This window comes from Danio aesculapii, chromosome 9 (genome assembly GCF_903798145.1).
Source record: "Danio aesculapii chromosome 9, fDanAes4.1, whole genome shotgun sequence".
In the NCBI taxonomy this organism is placed as follows: domain Eukaryota; kingdom Metazoa; phylum Chordata; class Actinopteri; order Cypriniformes; family Danionidae; genus Danio; species Danio aesculapii.
The window spans coordinates 17,195,575-17,211,517 of NC_079443.1; the positions used below are offsets into that span (position 1 = coordinate 17,195,575).

The window sequence follows — 15,943 nt, forward strand, 5'->3', positions numbered from 1 at the left end:
AGGGATGAAGCTGTTGACTTGACCAGAAGAGATTTGAAGAGCTGCTCTAGATCATCTCAAGTGACAAAAACGCAGCACACAAACCGACTACATGTTATACAATAACGAAAACTCCCTTATGGCCATTCCAACACAGTCATACATGAATATTCATACACCATTCCACAAAGGCACTTTCAAAACTGCATACCTACAAGTTCTCATTTGTCTTTCCCTTAATTAATTTACAAGATGGTAAAATAACTGCACATTAACTCACATTTTCTGAAAACAATCACGCCTTTCTCCTTAACCTTTCCACCTACAGTTTACCTATGTCTTCTATCCAATATTAAACTTGACTTGTTAACAGGCAAAATCATCCAACCATCAACGCTGCAATAATGGTGCCACCATTATTCTGCCCATTAAACTCCACACTACATTATTACCCATATATCCCTTCATTCAATTAACTCCCTATATATGTGAATAGCTTGGATCCCACAGTAAACCTGCAGGCTCCATTTGGCTTTAATGTAGCCCTGCCTCTATTAAGCAAAAACAATGTTGTGCATGAAGAATATTCACTGCAATTCTCCACAGATTGCACTGCAGTGAAAAAAATCCCCAAAAGAATGTCAAAAACTATAACAAGAAGCAAGACCCACATCAAATGTACTGGATCTTTAGTTCCAAATCAAAGATAAAGGTACAATTTTATTTGTAAGACGTTCTGTGAAGAGTTCATGCTGTGTGTTAATGTACTGTATTGGAAAAAAATGTCTGTCTTAATGTGGTTTTAACATCCACACAGTTGGTGGCTCAAATGTTAAACTTTACACTTTGAAGTCCATGAGGCTCCAGGGTGTCCCATTTTTTATTTCATGAATCATAAACCTACTAATGAGCCTGTTTGTGGTCATCATGTACTCTTGAAGCGAACTTTTGCGAACTCCAAAGTGGAAAGAGTAAAAGTCAATAAAAAAGACAAAAGTCTTGTTGCCTATCCAAGTTTTAGGAACAACAAGTCTTAGCTTGACTTTTAATTAATAATTTGGTATCAGAGGTGGCTCATATGAAAGGCAAAGGCCTTTAGATTACGCTTATTTTACCAATATAAAATATGATTATGGCTTTATTTTGATGCAGGCTTGCAGGCTTGGAGGATTGCATCCATACATTTCTGCAATGGTTCAAATAACTTATTAATAATGTAATCTTGAATGGAAAAGAAAGCGTTCTGGCAGGACTCCCAGAGTTCAACAAGATTATTTGGATTCATCTTCAATGCCTCCTCCTTCATCTTATCCCAGACATGTTCAATAATGTTCATGTCTGGTGACTGGGCTGGCCAATCCTCAAGCACCCTGACCTTTTTGCTTTCAGGAACTTTGATGTGGAGGCTGAAGTAGGAGCTGAAGGAGTGCTATCCCTGAAGAATTTGCCCTCTCCTGTGGTTTGTAATTTAATAGACAGCACAAATGTCTTGATACCTCAGGCTGTTGATGTTGATCATCCACTCTGCAGACCTCTCGCATGCCCCCATACTAAATGTAACCCTAAACCATGATTTTTCCTTCACCAAACTTGACTGACTTATGTGAGAATCTTGGATCCATGTGGGTTCCAATAGGTCTTCTGCAGTATTTGTGATGATTGGGATGCAGTTCAACAAATTGTTTATCTGAAAAATCTACCTTCTGCCACTTTTCCAAAGGATCAACTAGAAGTTATTATTTATTCCTCTTACAACTGGGATCAACGACAAGACTTTTGTCAGGTGGTGTAGCTTGCAAAACTACATGTTATTGTGGACCCATGGGGTCAAGCCAGCTGCACCGTCACCAATATCGACAAAAGTGCATCTTTCAAAAGCACATTTCTCCATTGAAATCAATTCAAAGTTGGCAATGTGCAGCAGCTACAGTAGGCAACTACCCTGGAAAATGGCTGTTGCTAATGTTGCAGAGCTGGACTCTGACTCTCTTGATGGAGTGTTTTATTAGAGAACGCCAATTCACAGCAATCTTCACTCTCGTGAGATTGAAGTGGAATGATGGTAAGCGTGTGTGAGCTCCACAACTCAAAGGTGCCAAGAGGAAGTGGGTATGTGTGAGTGTACGCTGGCAGTTCTTTAGCGAGATCCTCTGATCTTCAAAGAGTGACAGGTTTGGAGCTTAACAGGATGGAGGGAGGGTTTGAGTGCAGGTATCCGTGACAACCACCAATCAGAGATCCCCGGTGGCCCCTCAGTGGGAATTAATTCCCAATGCAGAATTAACTTAGAAGGTCACTGTCGCATATTCATGACCTTCCTTCAGGTATACAAGTACTGGTTCACTGTTATCCATGTTTCAAAGACTATGGGGGAATACTAATGTAACAAGAACTCGAAATAATTTCACAATCAGCCTCACTGAGGTGATCCATCCAGTCTGTTTTGTTGTGGACAGACAGATTAAATCAGAGCGAGGAGTCTAATTTCAACACTTGCTTAACCTGCTTTCATTTTCCAATGAAACTGTTTGGAATTCACACAAATACAATGAAACACAAAGGAAATGAAGCAGGTAAAATGCAAGACCGTTTTTATGAAAGTTGAATGATGGCCTACTCCAGTTTCATTGGGTGTCTGCATGGGGAAAATGCAATGTGTTTAACAACTTCAGTAGCTATTAAAGCTCTCTGAGTCTCACCCCCCGCAGCAGAGGAGGCATTATCGATTCACTGCTTCCTGCAGTTCAGAGCTCATTAACAAAATAGCAAAATGTTATTCAGAGCTTGTTAGCTCATGGTAATCACATATGGGATGAACAAAAGCGCAGACAGGGATGAGCACATTCTCATGTAGACCTATTAATCATTTGGAAAGATTTTTAAAAAATCATATATACATACACTGTTCAGTGCAGTGTGGATTTAACCTTAAGTAAAAGAAAACCCAAAGAAATTCTAGTGTGATCATAGCTGAGTTTAAGTTTTCCACATTCTCTTTCCAAGTTACATTTTCAACTAGTATCCGTGAATTCCTTTTCTCCATCTGCAGTGCATGCAATTGGAAACATTACGACCTAGACACTTGGATGCTGTGGAGCTAGAATTCCATTAATTCTCAAAAACCTGTAGTGTCTCATGTAGGTCCTGAGACAGACGACTCAGGGGGAAACTGATGGATAACTTGCCTGTTTTGTTCCTCATATATGGTAGTGTAAGACCCATAATTATAAAATAACTATGTAATGGCCCTTTTCCACTGAGTGGTATGGTCTGGTATTGTTCGATATGATTTTATGGCCGTTTCCACTGTCAATAGGTACCATAAAGTGAACCATACTGTGCCACTTTTTGGGTAACCTTTTCTAAAGGGTACCTAGCATGAAAAAAAGGGTACCAAAAGGCAGAGCTAGACGTGCAGCTGAACGCTATTGGGTTACAGAGAAGTGTCACTAGCACGTGCACAAGCAGGAGAATGAAAACAAAGTAAGTGCCATTTTTAAATACACAGCCGAGACATTACATCGTAATACTATATACTTATAATAACGAGCCATAGTCGAGCCGAGCTCAAACACACCTTGTCGTCTTTTTTATTAACAGCGACAAAGCCAAAAAGAACAAAATCCGCCATGTCCTGTTGTTGTTTTACGAGCACGTCTATAAGCGCGAGCGGTTTCACTTTCTCCAGAGAGCTCGTGGTCGATTGCCGTGCGTCTATATTTGAAATGACGAACTTCTTGTGCTGATGATAATAGCTTGCGCCTAATTGTTGAAATGCTTCTGACATCCAATCCTTTCAGGAATGGACAAATGCGAAAGTGACGAGCAAAAAAAAAAAAGGAGAAGCCCGAACAAACAAAGGAGCAAATGATTATTTCAGCAACCTAAAACATGAACAAACTGCCATGTCTAACTATTATCATAACCTTTTGGACTATTATGAACTCGGAATGACGAAATTACTTTCTAACAGAGGTTACATGTGCTGGTGAAGATTAAAGATAGAGATGTGAGGTTTGCACTGACTGTGGGCTATGTGTGTGTTGCGTGTTGTTTTTTAAGCCAAATAAGGCCTAAATGCATGTTGTGTGTAGTTTTACTGTAATTGGTAATATATCAGAGACTGTAAGGGTCTGTATGTGTTCATATATTTTGCATTTATCTACAGTTAAATCATGTTCAAACAAGTATTTATGTGTATAAAGTATCTGTTTTTTGAGAAGTGCTTCTGATATGATATGTGAACAACCTGTAAAGTTTTACTTTGTCATTTTCTCAAGCAAGAATGACGTCGACTGGAACTTTCTGTCATCTACCACACCCACCAAACCATTGGTACCCTTTTGGCAGTGGAAATGCAAGCCTTATAAAGGTGACCTGTACTGACCGGTCCCATACCATACCGTACCACTCAACGGACACAGGCCATGATAGAACACAGAGCATAAAATGCATATCTGACGATTTTCAAACCAAAAGTGTCTCAATTCCATTATTTTTTTTTCAATTCCTAAAGGGCCGCAGCTCTGCATAGTTTAGTTCCAACCCTAATTTAACACATCTGGTAAAATTAATTAAGTCCTTCAGCTTGTATGAAACCTACAGGTGAGTGTGTTGGAGCAGTATTGGAACTAAACTGTGCCTTGCTGGGGCCCTCCAGGAACTGAGTTTGACACCCCTGGTATAGTGCAACAGGATACCCATACATTTGAGGATATTGTGGGTTTAGCTAAATGACAGCAGAGGGCGCCTGACGTCCAGTGTCAGCTGCGAGGGATACACTGATTTTCTGAACAAGAGACATGTTTTATTAAAACAGTGACCATTTCAAATTTCAATTCTACCCTAAAAACATGTAATAATAATCAAAAATTGGTAAGATGCTTCACTTGCCTTTGGTGATGCATAAGATATTAAGATGTTTCACTGGAATGAACAGGCCCCTCGTGGTGATTTTAGATCAAAGTGCTTAAAAATAAATTCCTACATTTTCATAAAGCACAGAAAATGCAATCAAAGGCACTGAGCTCATTCAGTTGCTTCCTAGTTTGTTTGTTTTGTGCTGCTGGCTTGTACACATCTCGCTGCAAAAAAAAAAAAATGGAGTCCCAAGAGTCCTCCTTAGTGCCTTGAGATGACAGATTGTGCGTTAAAGGCATGAAGCTCTGGAGGCGTATGGGGGAAGTAGGGCATGGCAACTGCGAGGGTGTTTCATACACGTCATCTCCTACAAAAGGAGTACAAGGCCTAGACCTGCACAACCTCTTTACCGTGACATTTGGATCAAAACAACTTCATTTATCTTATGGCCTTAGCAGAACCTTAAACCTTAAAGCACATGTAGCTATGAAAATCCCTGTACAGTTCAAGATAAAAACAAAACAAATGAGAGCAAGCTTTAAAATTATAGTCAGAGATTGCTGATTAGGAATATCTTATAGATGCGTAAACCCTGCACACAGTTCTAGAGATTTAGGTTGATGTTCTAGGCGTTTATGTAATATATGAGTAGTTGACAAGTAGGTTGTAAAAAAAGCTTTTTGTAGAAATTATTGAAACATTTATGTAGTTTGAAGTCTGATGTTTGAGAAAATACTAGTGGTCACTAACACTAGCCAGAGGCTGTTGCCAACATGGCTATCGAACGGCAGGACTTAGTTCGACAGGGCTTTGAAATTGGTGAAATGCTTCACTGAACTGTAAGACTTCTTACCGAGAGTGTCCTTCAGGTTCTTCACTAGTGAGGTTTTCTTCAGACTGTTTTTGCGCTCCACGTAATTAGAGGGGACGTAGCCGGTGCGGTTGGATGCGTTGCGCACTCTCCACCAGGTTTTGGAATCATCCAGTAACCAGAGCCGCTCGTTCTTCCGGATGTCCAGTTCCTGGTCTTGCTGAGCTGTGTAGTCCCACTTGGCTATAACAATCACCTCCTCTGTCATCTTTCATCGAGTCCCACTGCGAGAGAGAGAGCGGGAGAGAGAAAGTGAGAGAGAAATTAAGGTAAGAACCTTAATAGCTTAACAAATGGCAAACTGGCCAACCATAACATTAATTAAGTGTCAAAGAAAATGTACAGATATGATTGAAAATGTCTCAATTTTGTCCTTCACAAAGGTCTAGATGTTCTCCCACTGCAGCAAGACTGAAAGTCAAACCTTTATGACAAATGCATGACTCAGACAAGAGACAGACATGATTACATATGCTCTATTTAACACATCTTAATCGTCAGGTGAGCTCACGCTCTCTCCCCTCCACCCAACCCATATACCAGAGGGAAGGAGAGACGAGCAGAGAAATGATGTGACAGACAAGGGGACAAAAGGAAGTTTGGTGCAGCATTGTTTGCTAGGAAAGTGTTCTGTGATTGGTGCCATCCAAACACTGCTCTGTTCGACTGAGATTCCCAACAAGGGGGTGTTTCCTCAATGTCAACAATAATACTCGCTATTTAACTGTCAAGGGACCAATGCATTGTTGAAGAAATTAACTAGAAAATTAACTGCTTCCTGAATCCGACTTGTTTGCAAATGTTAGTTGGAGCCATTATTTCAGGAAACACTGAATCACTGAGGGATGTTTCTAATGAGGGTGCTTGCAGCCAGAGTTGGCTAACAATACGTTTAGAAAATGCACCACATCTCGAAACAAATGAGTTGTGCATTTGTAGTAGTTAGACGGCACCAGTTTGTTGAGCAATAGTACACAGGTTGACTTAATCTGAATACAATGTATTACACAATTATTATACAATGTAGGGCTGCACAATATATCGTTTCAGCATCGATAGCGCAATCTGATCATTCTCAATAGTCACATCACAGCATATGCAATATTGAAATTGTACCGTTTGTAACTTCAATAATGATTAATTTTATTGAATTATTTATACAACGAAGACTACACAGTAATATTTTGCACTTGTTTATTCAATTACTCTTTACCAGAATACTGTTAAACTCTTTGGAAAACAATAAAAAACATGTATTTAATTTGTATCATTTTCTTTATTGCTTGTTTTAATGCTTGCAGATGATAATAAAGTTACAATTTGTGCGATCTAAAATGATAAATTCTCTCCAAATAGAGATGTTCAAGTCATCTGGTGAAATGGTATTCATATCACAAAATAAATTGCATAATAACAAAATATTACAACGTTAGATTCTTCCGATATCGTGCAGCCCTAATACAATGTAACACTAACATCATGTCCTATCAACATATGATGCAACAAAATTCCAACGACAACCAATTAGGCTGTCCGCACCAAACAGGATGTGACACGACAGAAAAATATATATACCAGAGCCATTCTGATGCGCAGAAAAGTGCACTGCACTCCCAACTAAATTGTTAGGTTTAAAATCAAATTAATACACATCAACAGTGGCAGACTGGGATAGTATTTTCACCCGGGAAAGATATTACCTCAGGCCACCTATCGCTGTGGTGATCGATAACTGAAAGAGGGTGGGGGTTGGTTTAGGCATCGGTAAGTGAATATTACGTCAGGCCACCTACTGTATCGTTGTGGCAATTGTAAAGTAAAGAGTGGTGATGGGGTCAATCGATGAGGGGGGGGTTTGTTGTGTGGAGAGATCGGTAAAAGAAGAACGTGGGTGGGGCGGGTGTTGCTTGGGATGAGGGTTTAAAATCGGTAAGCAAAGTGTCGGGGGAAAGTGCTTTGGGGGGGGGGGGGGGGGGGGGGGGGTTGATGAGGATAGGGTTGGGGGGTTGGGGGATGCGATTGGTGACTGAATATTACCTCTCAGGCATTTATCACTGCCTGGTGCTCACTATGGCCAGTCCACTCCTGCACATCAAAACATTATTATTAGGCTTCTGAGTGACTTGTGTTGCTTGTTTCAGTATGGCAATAAATTAAACAATTAAACTTCTATGATGTGTAACACACACACCTCTGTTAAAATCCCAGGAAGCGTTTAATGCTTCATGACCCTTAAATGTACAGTGTGATCTAAATCTCATTACAGTACATTATTGTCTAGTCTACTCTGCAGAAATTGTTCTTGGCCATTAGGAACCCGTATTGGTTGACCAGTGAAACTAATACAAACATCTTCATTCTATTACACAGTGCGACCGGATGTATCTAAATATAGCAGAAACCAGCATCCAGCATTAACAAGCGCAAAACCTAAGCAAATAACGAATCCGAGGATTTAGAAAATAAAAGCAAGCAATGAAGGAGAGTAATATAGACAAGAAAGCGCTTTTGCTCACAACCGAGAAGGTTAAGCCACTTAATCCATGCTATTGGTCTCATTAAATAAAGAGCTAAACCTTCCTACTGAAAAAGCCATTAAAAATAACTGAGACCGTCAAAGGCTGAGCGGAAGTTTTCAAGATACATGTAGCGCTCTTGTTCCTCTGAGCGAAATGACAGAAATGATAGCAGGCAATTGCTAAAGCCATAAATGAATAAGTAGGCGGGTTTATTGGCATGGTTGATTTTAAACGCCTTGCCTGAGATGCGAGAGGTGCCGAAGGATTAAATATGCACTGAATAGTAATGGACTGATTAAGTATTGGTGGTGTTTCAGGCAAGCGCACTTAAAGCTCCGTGCTCCCGCTGAGTGGGGCTTTAGGCACGGCTACCAAGTCAAATGCAAAGCCATTAGAAGAGAAGGGCAGATTTAGGGAATCTCAGTGTACGCGCATGTGGGTGTGTGTACTTTGCCTACAATGCACAAGTGATTCAGATCCCATATGCAAAGCTTTCTGGTGTTTGAATGTTGTGGGGAGTCTATTCTTTTCTACACTTTTAGCAAACTGTCCTCCAGTGTTATTCTCCTGGTACACTTACTACTGTAAGCCTTCATGAAAGCAATATGACCCTAGACTGAGCCTGTGGCAGCGCACCAATAGGACGCCCACGGTACATCCAATGACCGTCTGATGTATATTGCATACAACACTGGCAAGCTCTATCAAACTGCGCGCACACACACACAAAAAACAAAACAAACAGATGGTCTCGTTCTATGTAAATCAGAGGATTTTGGCAAGAATATGCTGGATCATGGACTTTTGCAATGTGCAAATGCTGTTTGATACTTCAGTTTAAAAATGAACAGCCTTCTGTATTACCGGGATAGTCAGGTAGGCTACCTGCCAATACATGTCGGCTTTCAGTGCTCCATTTGTTTAAGCACTCTGTTAAGAATGTAAAGATTTTTCTCAGCAACTGGCATTCTATCCAATTACAGACAAACTTGTTGTTTGTGTCAACGTAACGGCCAGTAGAGCTGCACGATATTGGAAAAATCTGACATTGCAATATTTTGTTGTTACTCCGATATGAATGGATCTAAAGATTTGAATAGCTTTATTTGGAAAGATCACATTCATTTAGATCGACTGGGATGATCATGTCTTTTCCTGTGCAGTGCGTCTGCATAAATTATAATAAACTTCAAGCAAATAAACAGTGCTTCATAGTTTTCTGGGGAGTCTAACAGTAACCACATACAGAAATTGAACATTCAAATGTAAAACAACATGGTCATCATTGCATAAATAATGTTTAATAATATCTTTATCTTTTATCTTTAATAAACAATCTAATCATGATATAAATATTTTGTTTAACGATATACTGCACCACAATATATTGCAATAAACAATATCCTTGTCATTTTAAGACCATTTTTTGCCCTCACTATATAATGCCAGAATGACAATATAGTATTATTAAAATGCAAGTACGCTCAGAGAACACAATGTTTCATTCTGAAGAATATTTCATTTAATTATAGTCAATTTAATAACTAGGCATTGGAATCAGAATGTGGAAATACATACACCCACATGAAAATATAAAGTCATTTATAGTACTGACAACTCTAATAGAGATAGAGATGTTCTACAATCAGCTAAAATGTTGCTTGAATTGGTTTTTATGTATGGCCAATACATATTGCAAGACCAAAAATGATTGAGGTCATGTCCATGTGTTGTGCGATAAGTCGATATATTGATTGTTATTACAGGCCTACCTGTGATTGCAGATATACACATTATGATATCGATGCTCATACATAATTCAAACGAATTATATTGTTCAGCCCAAATGGCCAGTCAAAAGCATCCAGGTCAGAATCAACTCTGTAATCAAAGTTGGTCAATTGGGAGCTTTGCACTATCGCAAATAATTTCAAGTAGAGTCACAAGATGACGAACTTTGTTTGAGCTCAGGTTGACCATGGTATCATTACGGTGTCGTGTTTTGGCTGCATATTTAAAAATGGTACTTCCTATGTTGTTGCAAGTGACGTTCATCTGTAAACCAATCAGTGTTCTGGAGTTAGTATAGCTCCACCCCTTTAGGTATCATACCATTGTGCTAGGTAGGTACCCTTACAAAAGCAAAGTCCCACAAAAGTAGTACAGTTTGCTATTTTTGTACAATTTACAACTTCTGACAGTGGAAATTGAAATAATTGCATACAGTAATGTATTGAATGGTACCACTGAGTGGAAATGAGCTGACAGTGTATACTGATGGGAGAGCCGTATCTGTCAATGACAAATATTTGGAATACAGTGGTCCCTCGCTTTCACAGATGTTTTTAGAGCAATTTCATTCATTCATTCATTCATTCATTCATTCATTCATTTATTCATTTATTTTCTTCCAGCATATGTTTTACATAGCCGATGCCCTTCCAGCCGCAACCCAAGACTGGGAAACACCCATACACACTCTTTCACACACATACAATACGGCCAACCACGCAAACACAAGGAGAACATGCAAACTCCACACAGAAATGCCAACCAACTCAGCAGGGGCTCGAACCTCACTGTGAGGCGAATGTGCTACCCACTGCACCACCGTGACACCTTTAGTGCAATTTGACATGCTTCTTTTTTTACAGCGCATTGTGTTCTTGCATTGTCAATCAATCTCCTCCGTGTCTCCTGTACAGTACAGAATGCGTTCAGCTTGCCAAATTAACATAACTCTTCGATCGCTAGCAGTGCGAGTTTCAACACGGATGCAAAAACAGTTGTAACTGTCCGCAGCAAGACCATCGTAAAAGGGGTTCGCACGCTGGATGCGCCACACCACGAAGTGCCATGCATTCTAGATTTGTGAACATAAGTTTATATCAAGGTACGCACACGTCAGCGGCTGTCTGTGGTGCCCATACACTATTCATATTTATGCCACACCACAGAGCGATATCTGAGTAAATTCATTTTAAATAACATGCGAATGTGCGCGTACGGTGTGTGTTACATGTGTGTGGTGCATCTGGTGTGCGACCCCCTAAAGGATGGAGTCTGCTTTAGCTTTGTGGATGAGTGACTGCAGGAAAAAGAACATTATGCTGGATGTCAACATTAACCGCACAAAAGCTAAAAAGCTTCATGAACCTTTTGCTGACAGTGATGAATGTTTGGCCTGACAACAAGTTTTGATCTTTGGTTTCATTCTATAATACTGGATAGGGCTACACGATTAATCGAAAAAAAAAAAGATTGTGATCTTGATTCGACTTCCTATATGATTTGAATCCAGCATCTCTACGATTCAGCCAATTATATTTTCAGGAGTGTTCAGAAGAGAAGCATAAAGGTGGCCGCACAAGTCTTCACATTGTTTTCTGTTGCTCAGCAACGTGGACACCTCCAAATGGTCAGCATACTGTATTTATAAGGTATAATTCACCCAAAACTGTAATGTCTGTTTTCATGTAATGTAATATCAGAGTTATGTTGATGTGTACTTCAGAGTTATGATTACGACAAGCATTTGATACATTTTTTTCTTTCATAGCGAACAGAGTTTTGTGCATGAGAATAAATGTTGTCAGTATAACTATTCCAGCCTATTATAATGTTGAATGTAATGCAAGAGGGAATCTGATAATGACAAATGTCTCATTTTACCATTAAAAAAAGGCAAGCATGTGTCTCAAACACAATAATTCAACTTTAGAATTATGAAAAGTTGTATTCTGATGTCATCACCTTATTGTGCATTAACAAACAGGACAAATTTCAAGTCTATTCAAGTCCATCATTACAAGTCTATACAAAATTACAACTTACACAAATGGGCCTAATACTATTATTGTTTTTTTTTTATCATATATATGAGAAATAACAATAATAATAGGCTACTCATATTGACCTTTATTTTACATCGACAGAATCGTGAGAAAATCGTGATCTTTATTTCAAGCAAAAAAAAAAAATCGTGATTCTCATTTTAGCCAGAATTGAGGAGCCCTAATACTGGACTTTATTTTCTATGAAAGTTTGAACTTTGAGAGTTTTAAACAAGAGAGAAAAGTGTGAAAATGTTATTGCCTGTCTGAGAAAAGTATATACAGTGTGTAGTGAGGAGATTTACAGCCTTAAAACATTTATAATAATTGTCAAAAATAAAGTTGACTACTTCACGGATGTCGTCAATTGCGGGTTATTTTTTAGAACGCAACTCCTTTGATTAATGAGGGACCACTGTATCCCCTTTTGTGCTGTTTCCGATTACTGAAACATTGTTGCGTAAAGTGCTCTGAGCACAACCGCGACCACCCCGTTAGTCCTTCCTTCTCAAAATGCAAATACTCGAGCCATTTTGATCGCAGCCAGAATGTTTTGGAGATCTGGAAAAGGGAGAGTTACTACAACCTAACGCACACATCCTCCTCACTATTTTATAGCGCTGACAGTTGGAGGGGCGTGGTTGAGTATGTTAACCACGCCCAAAATGACGTAATCTAAGAATCTAACTGACAAACAAACATTAAGATTTCAATTCAGATTTCAATTTCAGATTACAAGGGAAACTTTTTTTTTTCTAAATGACATGCACAGATGAATTGTTCACCACAAAACTAGCCATGGGAAGTAACAAAATCAATATGTTTATTTAGATTTCATGGGGACTTTAAAATTGACACGAATGCAGATAACCACATACAGTAGCATAAACTAATTTAACAGAGAAGAAAGCAGTCCCATTTTAGCTGCTTTTACCTTTGTTTTATTGAACTAATGAGGCAGTAATTCTACTATTAACATCCATCACACCGGAGCACATAACTCAGGAGATTCCTCCCACACACAATTACACCACATAAAGGATTTCATTACCTCTGCTGAGATGAGTGTCCACACTGGGCTGCATTTCATAAATGCAGATGCGGCAGCTCAAAGGAAAAGCTCGTTTTCTCGAAAAAAAAGCGGCCGTTAAATGACAGTTCAATTAGCAAATAGGTCGGCCAAGACAGCGCAGCAGCTGGATAGAAATGTCCCCTGCTTTAAATCAGTCATTCCACTCGGCTGGCTGTGAGATTCAGGTTCATTCATTACCAGATGCGTGTGACCTCAGTCGGGAGAACAAGGAGCTGCTAAACGAGATTCTCTTTCAGCCAAACACACGGGAGGAAGAGAGAAACGACAAAAAGAGCAGGCCAAAGTATGTCACTGAAGACTTTGTGGAAAAATGCAAATAGGCGAGAGAGGGGGAAATGTAGGATATGGCAAAAAGCTAGAAAATTGTTATGGGTCATCTTAAAACTGAACATAAATGCAACAGTGTAACTTAGATGATTTAATTAAAAACTGGGTATTTACACAACCTTTTATAAAAACTAAACTCAAAAGGTTTTATTTGTTTTGGCTGTTTATTTATACCAAAACTGTAGGCGTTAACCACCTACTCACAAACCTGGTTGAGTTTCTTCCTTTTGATGAACAGAAGTCAATTGTTACATGCTTCTGGCCACTTTATTAGGTTACAAATTACAAATTTCAAATCAGCCAATCACATGGCAGCAACTCAATGAATTTAGGCATGTAGACATGATCAAGACCATCTAGTAACTCAAATAACCACTTGCTACAACCGATCAATGCAGAAGAGCATCCCTGAACACACAACAAGTTCAACATTGAGCCGGATGGGCTACAGCAGCAGAAGACCACACCGGGTGCTACTCCTATCAGAACATGAAGCTGAGGCTACAATTCATACAGGCTCATTAAAATTGGACAATAGAATATTGGAAAAACAATGCCTGGTCCGATGAGTCTCAATTTCTGCTGCGACATTCAGATGGTAGAGTCAGAATTTGGCATCAACAACATGAAAGGATGGATCCATCCTGTCTTGTATCACCGGTTTAGGCTGGTGGAATTAATCCTTAATTCCAACTTCAGCCATGAGCTGAAAATATGTCTATAGGAAATAACCCAATTGGGATTTCTGCAAAAGTGGGAAAGTGTAATTTACAAAATTAATCTCTTATAATTCGAACTCAAAAGTGAAACTAAACAAAAATAAACAATCAATTTGAAATATAAATTATATAAAAGTTAGTTAGTTAATGACAACTTTGGGCCCATTTGTACCAATTGAGCATTGTGTCAACACCACAGCCTAACTGAGTATTGTTGCTGACCATGTTCATCCCATCTTCACAGTGTACCCATCTTCTGATGGCTACATCCAGCAGGATAAAGTGCAAATCATCTCAGACTGGTTTCATCTCAGACATGTCTTAAACATGACAATGAGTTCAATGTACTCAAATGGCCCTCACAGTCACCAGATCTCAATCCAATAGAGCATCTTATATATATATATATATATATATATATATATATTTTTTTTTTTTTTTTCAAAGAACTTGTGTCTTATAGAATCCTAGAATAAATTATTAACTAAACATCCAGTGTTTTTAAACAGTGTTTGAAAAGAAGCTGAGATACCAGAGGAAATACTTTTAATATTGATTTGACACTCTTCATAAATAATAAGAGATGTAACTTCTCATAGTGTCAGCTGCTGTCTTATAAATAATCTAATTTACAGCACTGCTGCTACAGACAAAAAGACAGCGCCTGTGTACAAACTCATCTCAAATCCCCAGGAAACACTTTCTGATCAGTCTTATTAAAAGCATAATTATGCAAGGCTGTCTTAAGCCTGACTAGCGCTAAACCTCCCATCTGGATCTGACATGTAGACGAATTATGGAATAAGTTAATTATCAAATGATGTGTTATGAAAAAATGGTAAAACTTTACATTATGATTATGATAGATATTGTTAATGTATTTATGAATTGTATTTATAAAAGTATTTATTCATGTTTTTTATTGATAATAAAGCTGTTTATGGTTAGTCGATGTTAACTCACAGTGCATTAACTAATGTTAACAAGCATGAATTTGAATGTTAATACATTAGTAAATGCTAAACTATGATTAATAAATGCTGTACAAGAAAGGTTCATTATTACTTTTTGTCAATAAAAGTAATCATTATTTTGGTCTCACTTTTTATGTAAGTTTATAATTCTAAGTAGGTCTTCCAGCATTTTCCATGTTTTAAGCGCAAACGTTTCTTAAAAAAACAACATTACAAGAAAAACTAAACAAGCTAAATAAGCAGTGAGAACAAATATCACAACAACTGCCACATTCTTCTTCAAAAGAGCACTGAAATGCACAAATGAAACAGTGAACGATAGCTTGAAAAGACGTTTGTAATACCATCTGGTCAGACGAAATCAACAACATCATTAGAGTAAAGTCTCGTTTGCAGATAAACGACAGATTTATGAATACAAGCTTCTAGTTTAACCGCACGCCTACTAATTAAGCACTGCGTCGCCATCATCACTCATTGTTTCCTGGATCAGGACAGAACACTGGGCATTGTGTTGGAGGACGCTGTTAAAGGTCGCCGTCCATCTCTTTCCTCTTCAGACAATCGAGGAGGTCTCTGTCCCACCAGAGCAGTGATAGATGGCACTCATTCTGCTAATCGGAGCTCCGCCTCCTGTAATATCCACACAGCTTAGCCCACCTCCTTAATAATCAAGGCTGTTAAGAAGAGCGATGGCTCTGCCAGGGGAAAGCAGATCAATCCTCCAGGCTCAGCGTTCATTCAGACGCCGGAAAGCTGCTTGGTAAT

General features: G+C 38.8%; 1 protein-coding gene across 1 annotated transcript in view; it reads right to left on the bottom strand.

The window, feature by feature from the left end:
- Positions 1 to 15,943, bottom strand: part of nck2a (NCK adaptor protein 2a) — a 114,063-nt gene that overhangs the window by 17,887 nt on the left and 80,233 nt on the right. Inside the window, exon 2 of the mRNA XM_056465333.1 lies at positions 5,693 to 5,934. Within this exon, the coding sequence (XP_056321308.1) occupies positions 5,693 to 5,918 (226 nt within the window). The 5' untranslated portion in view covers positions 5,919 to 5,934. The remainder of the gene's footprint in view (positions 1 to 5,692; positions 5,935 to 15,943) is intronic.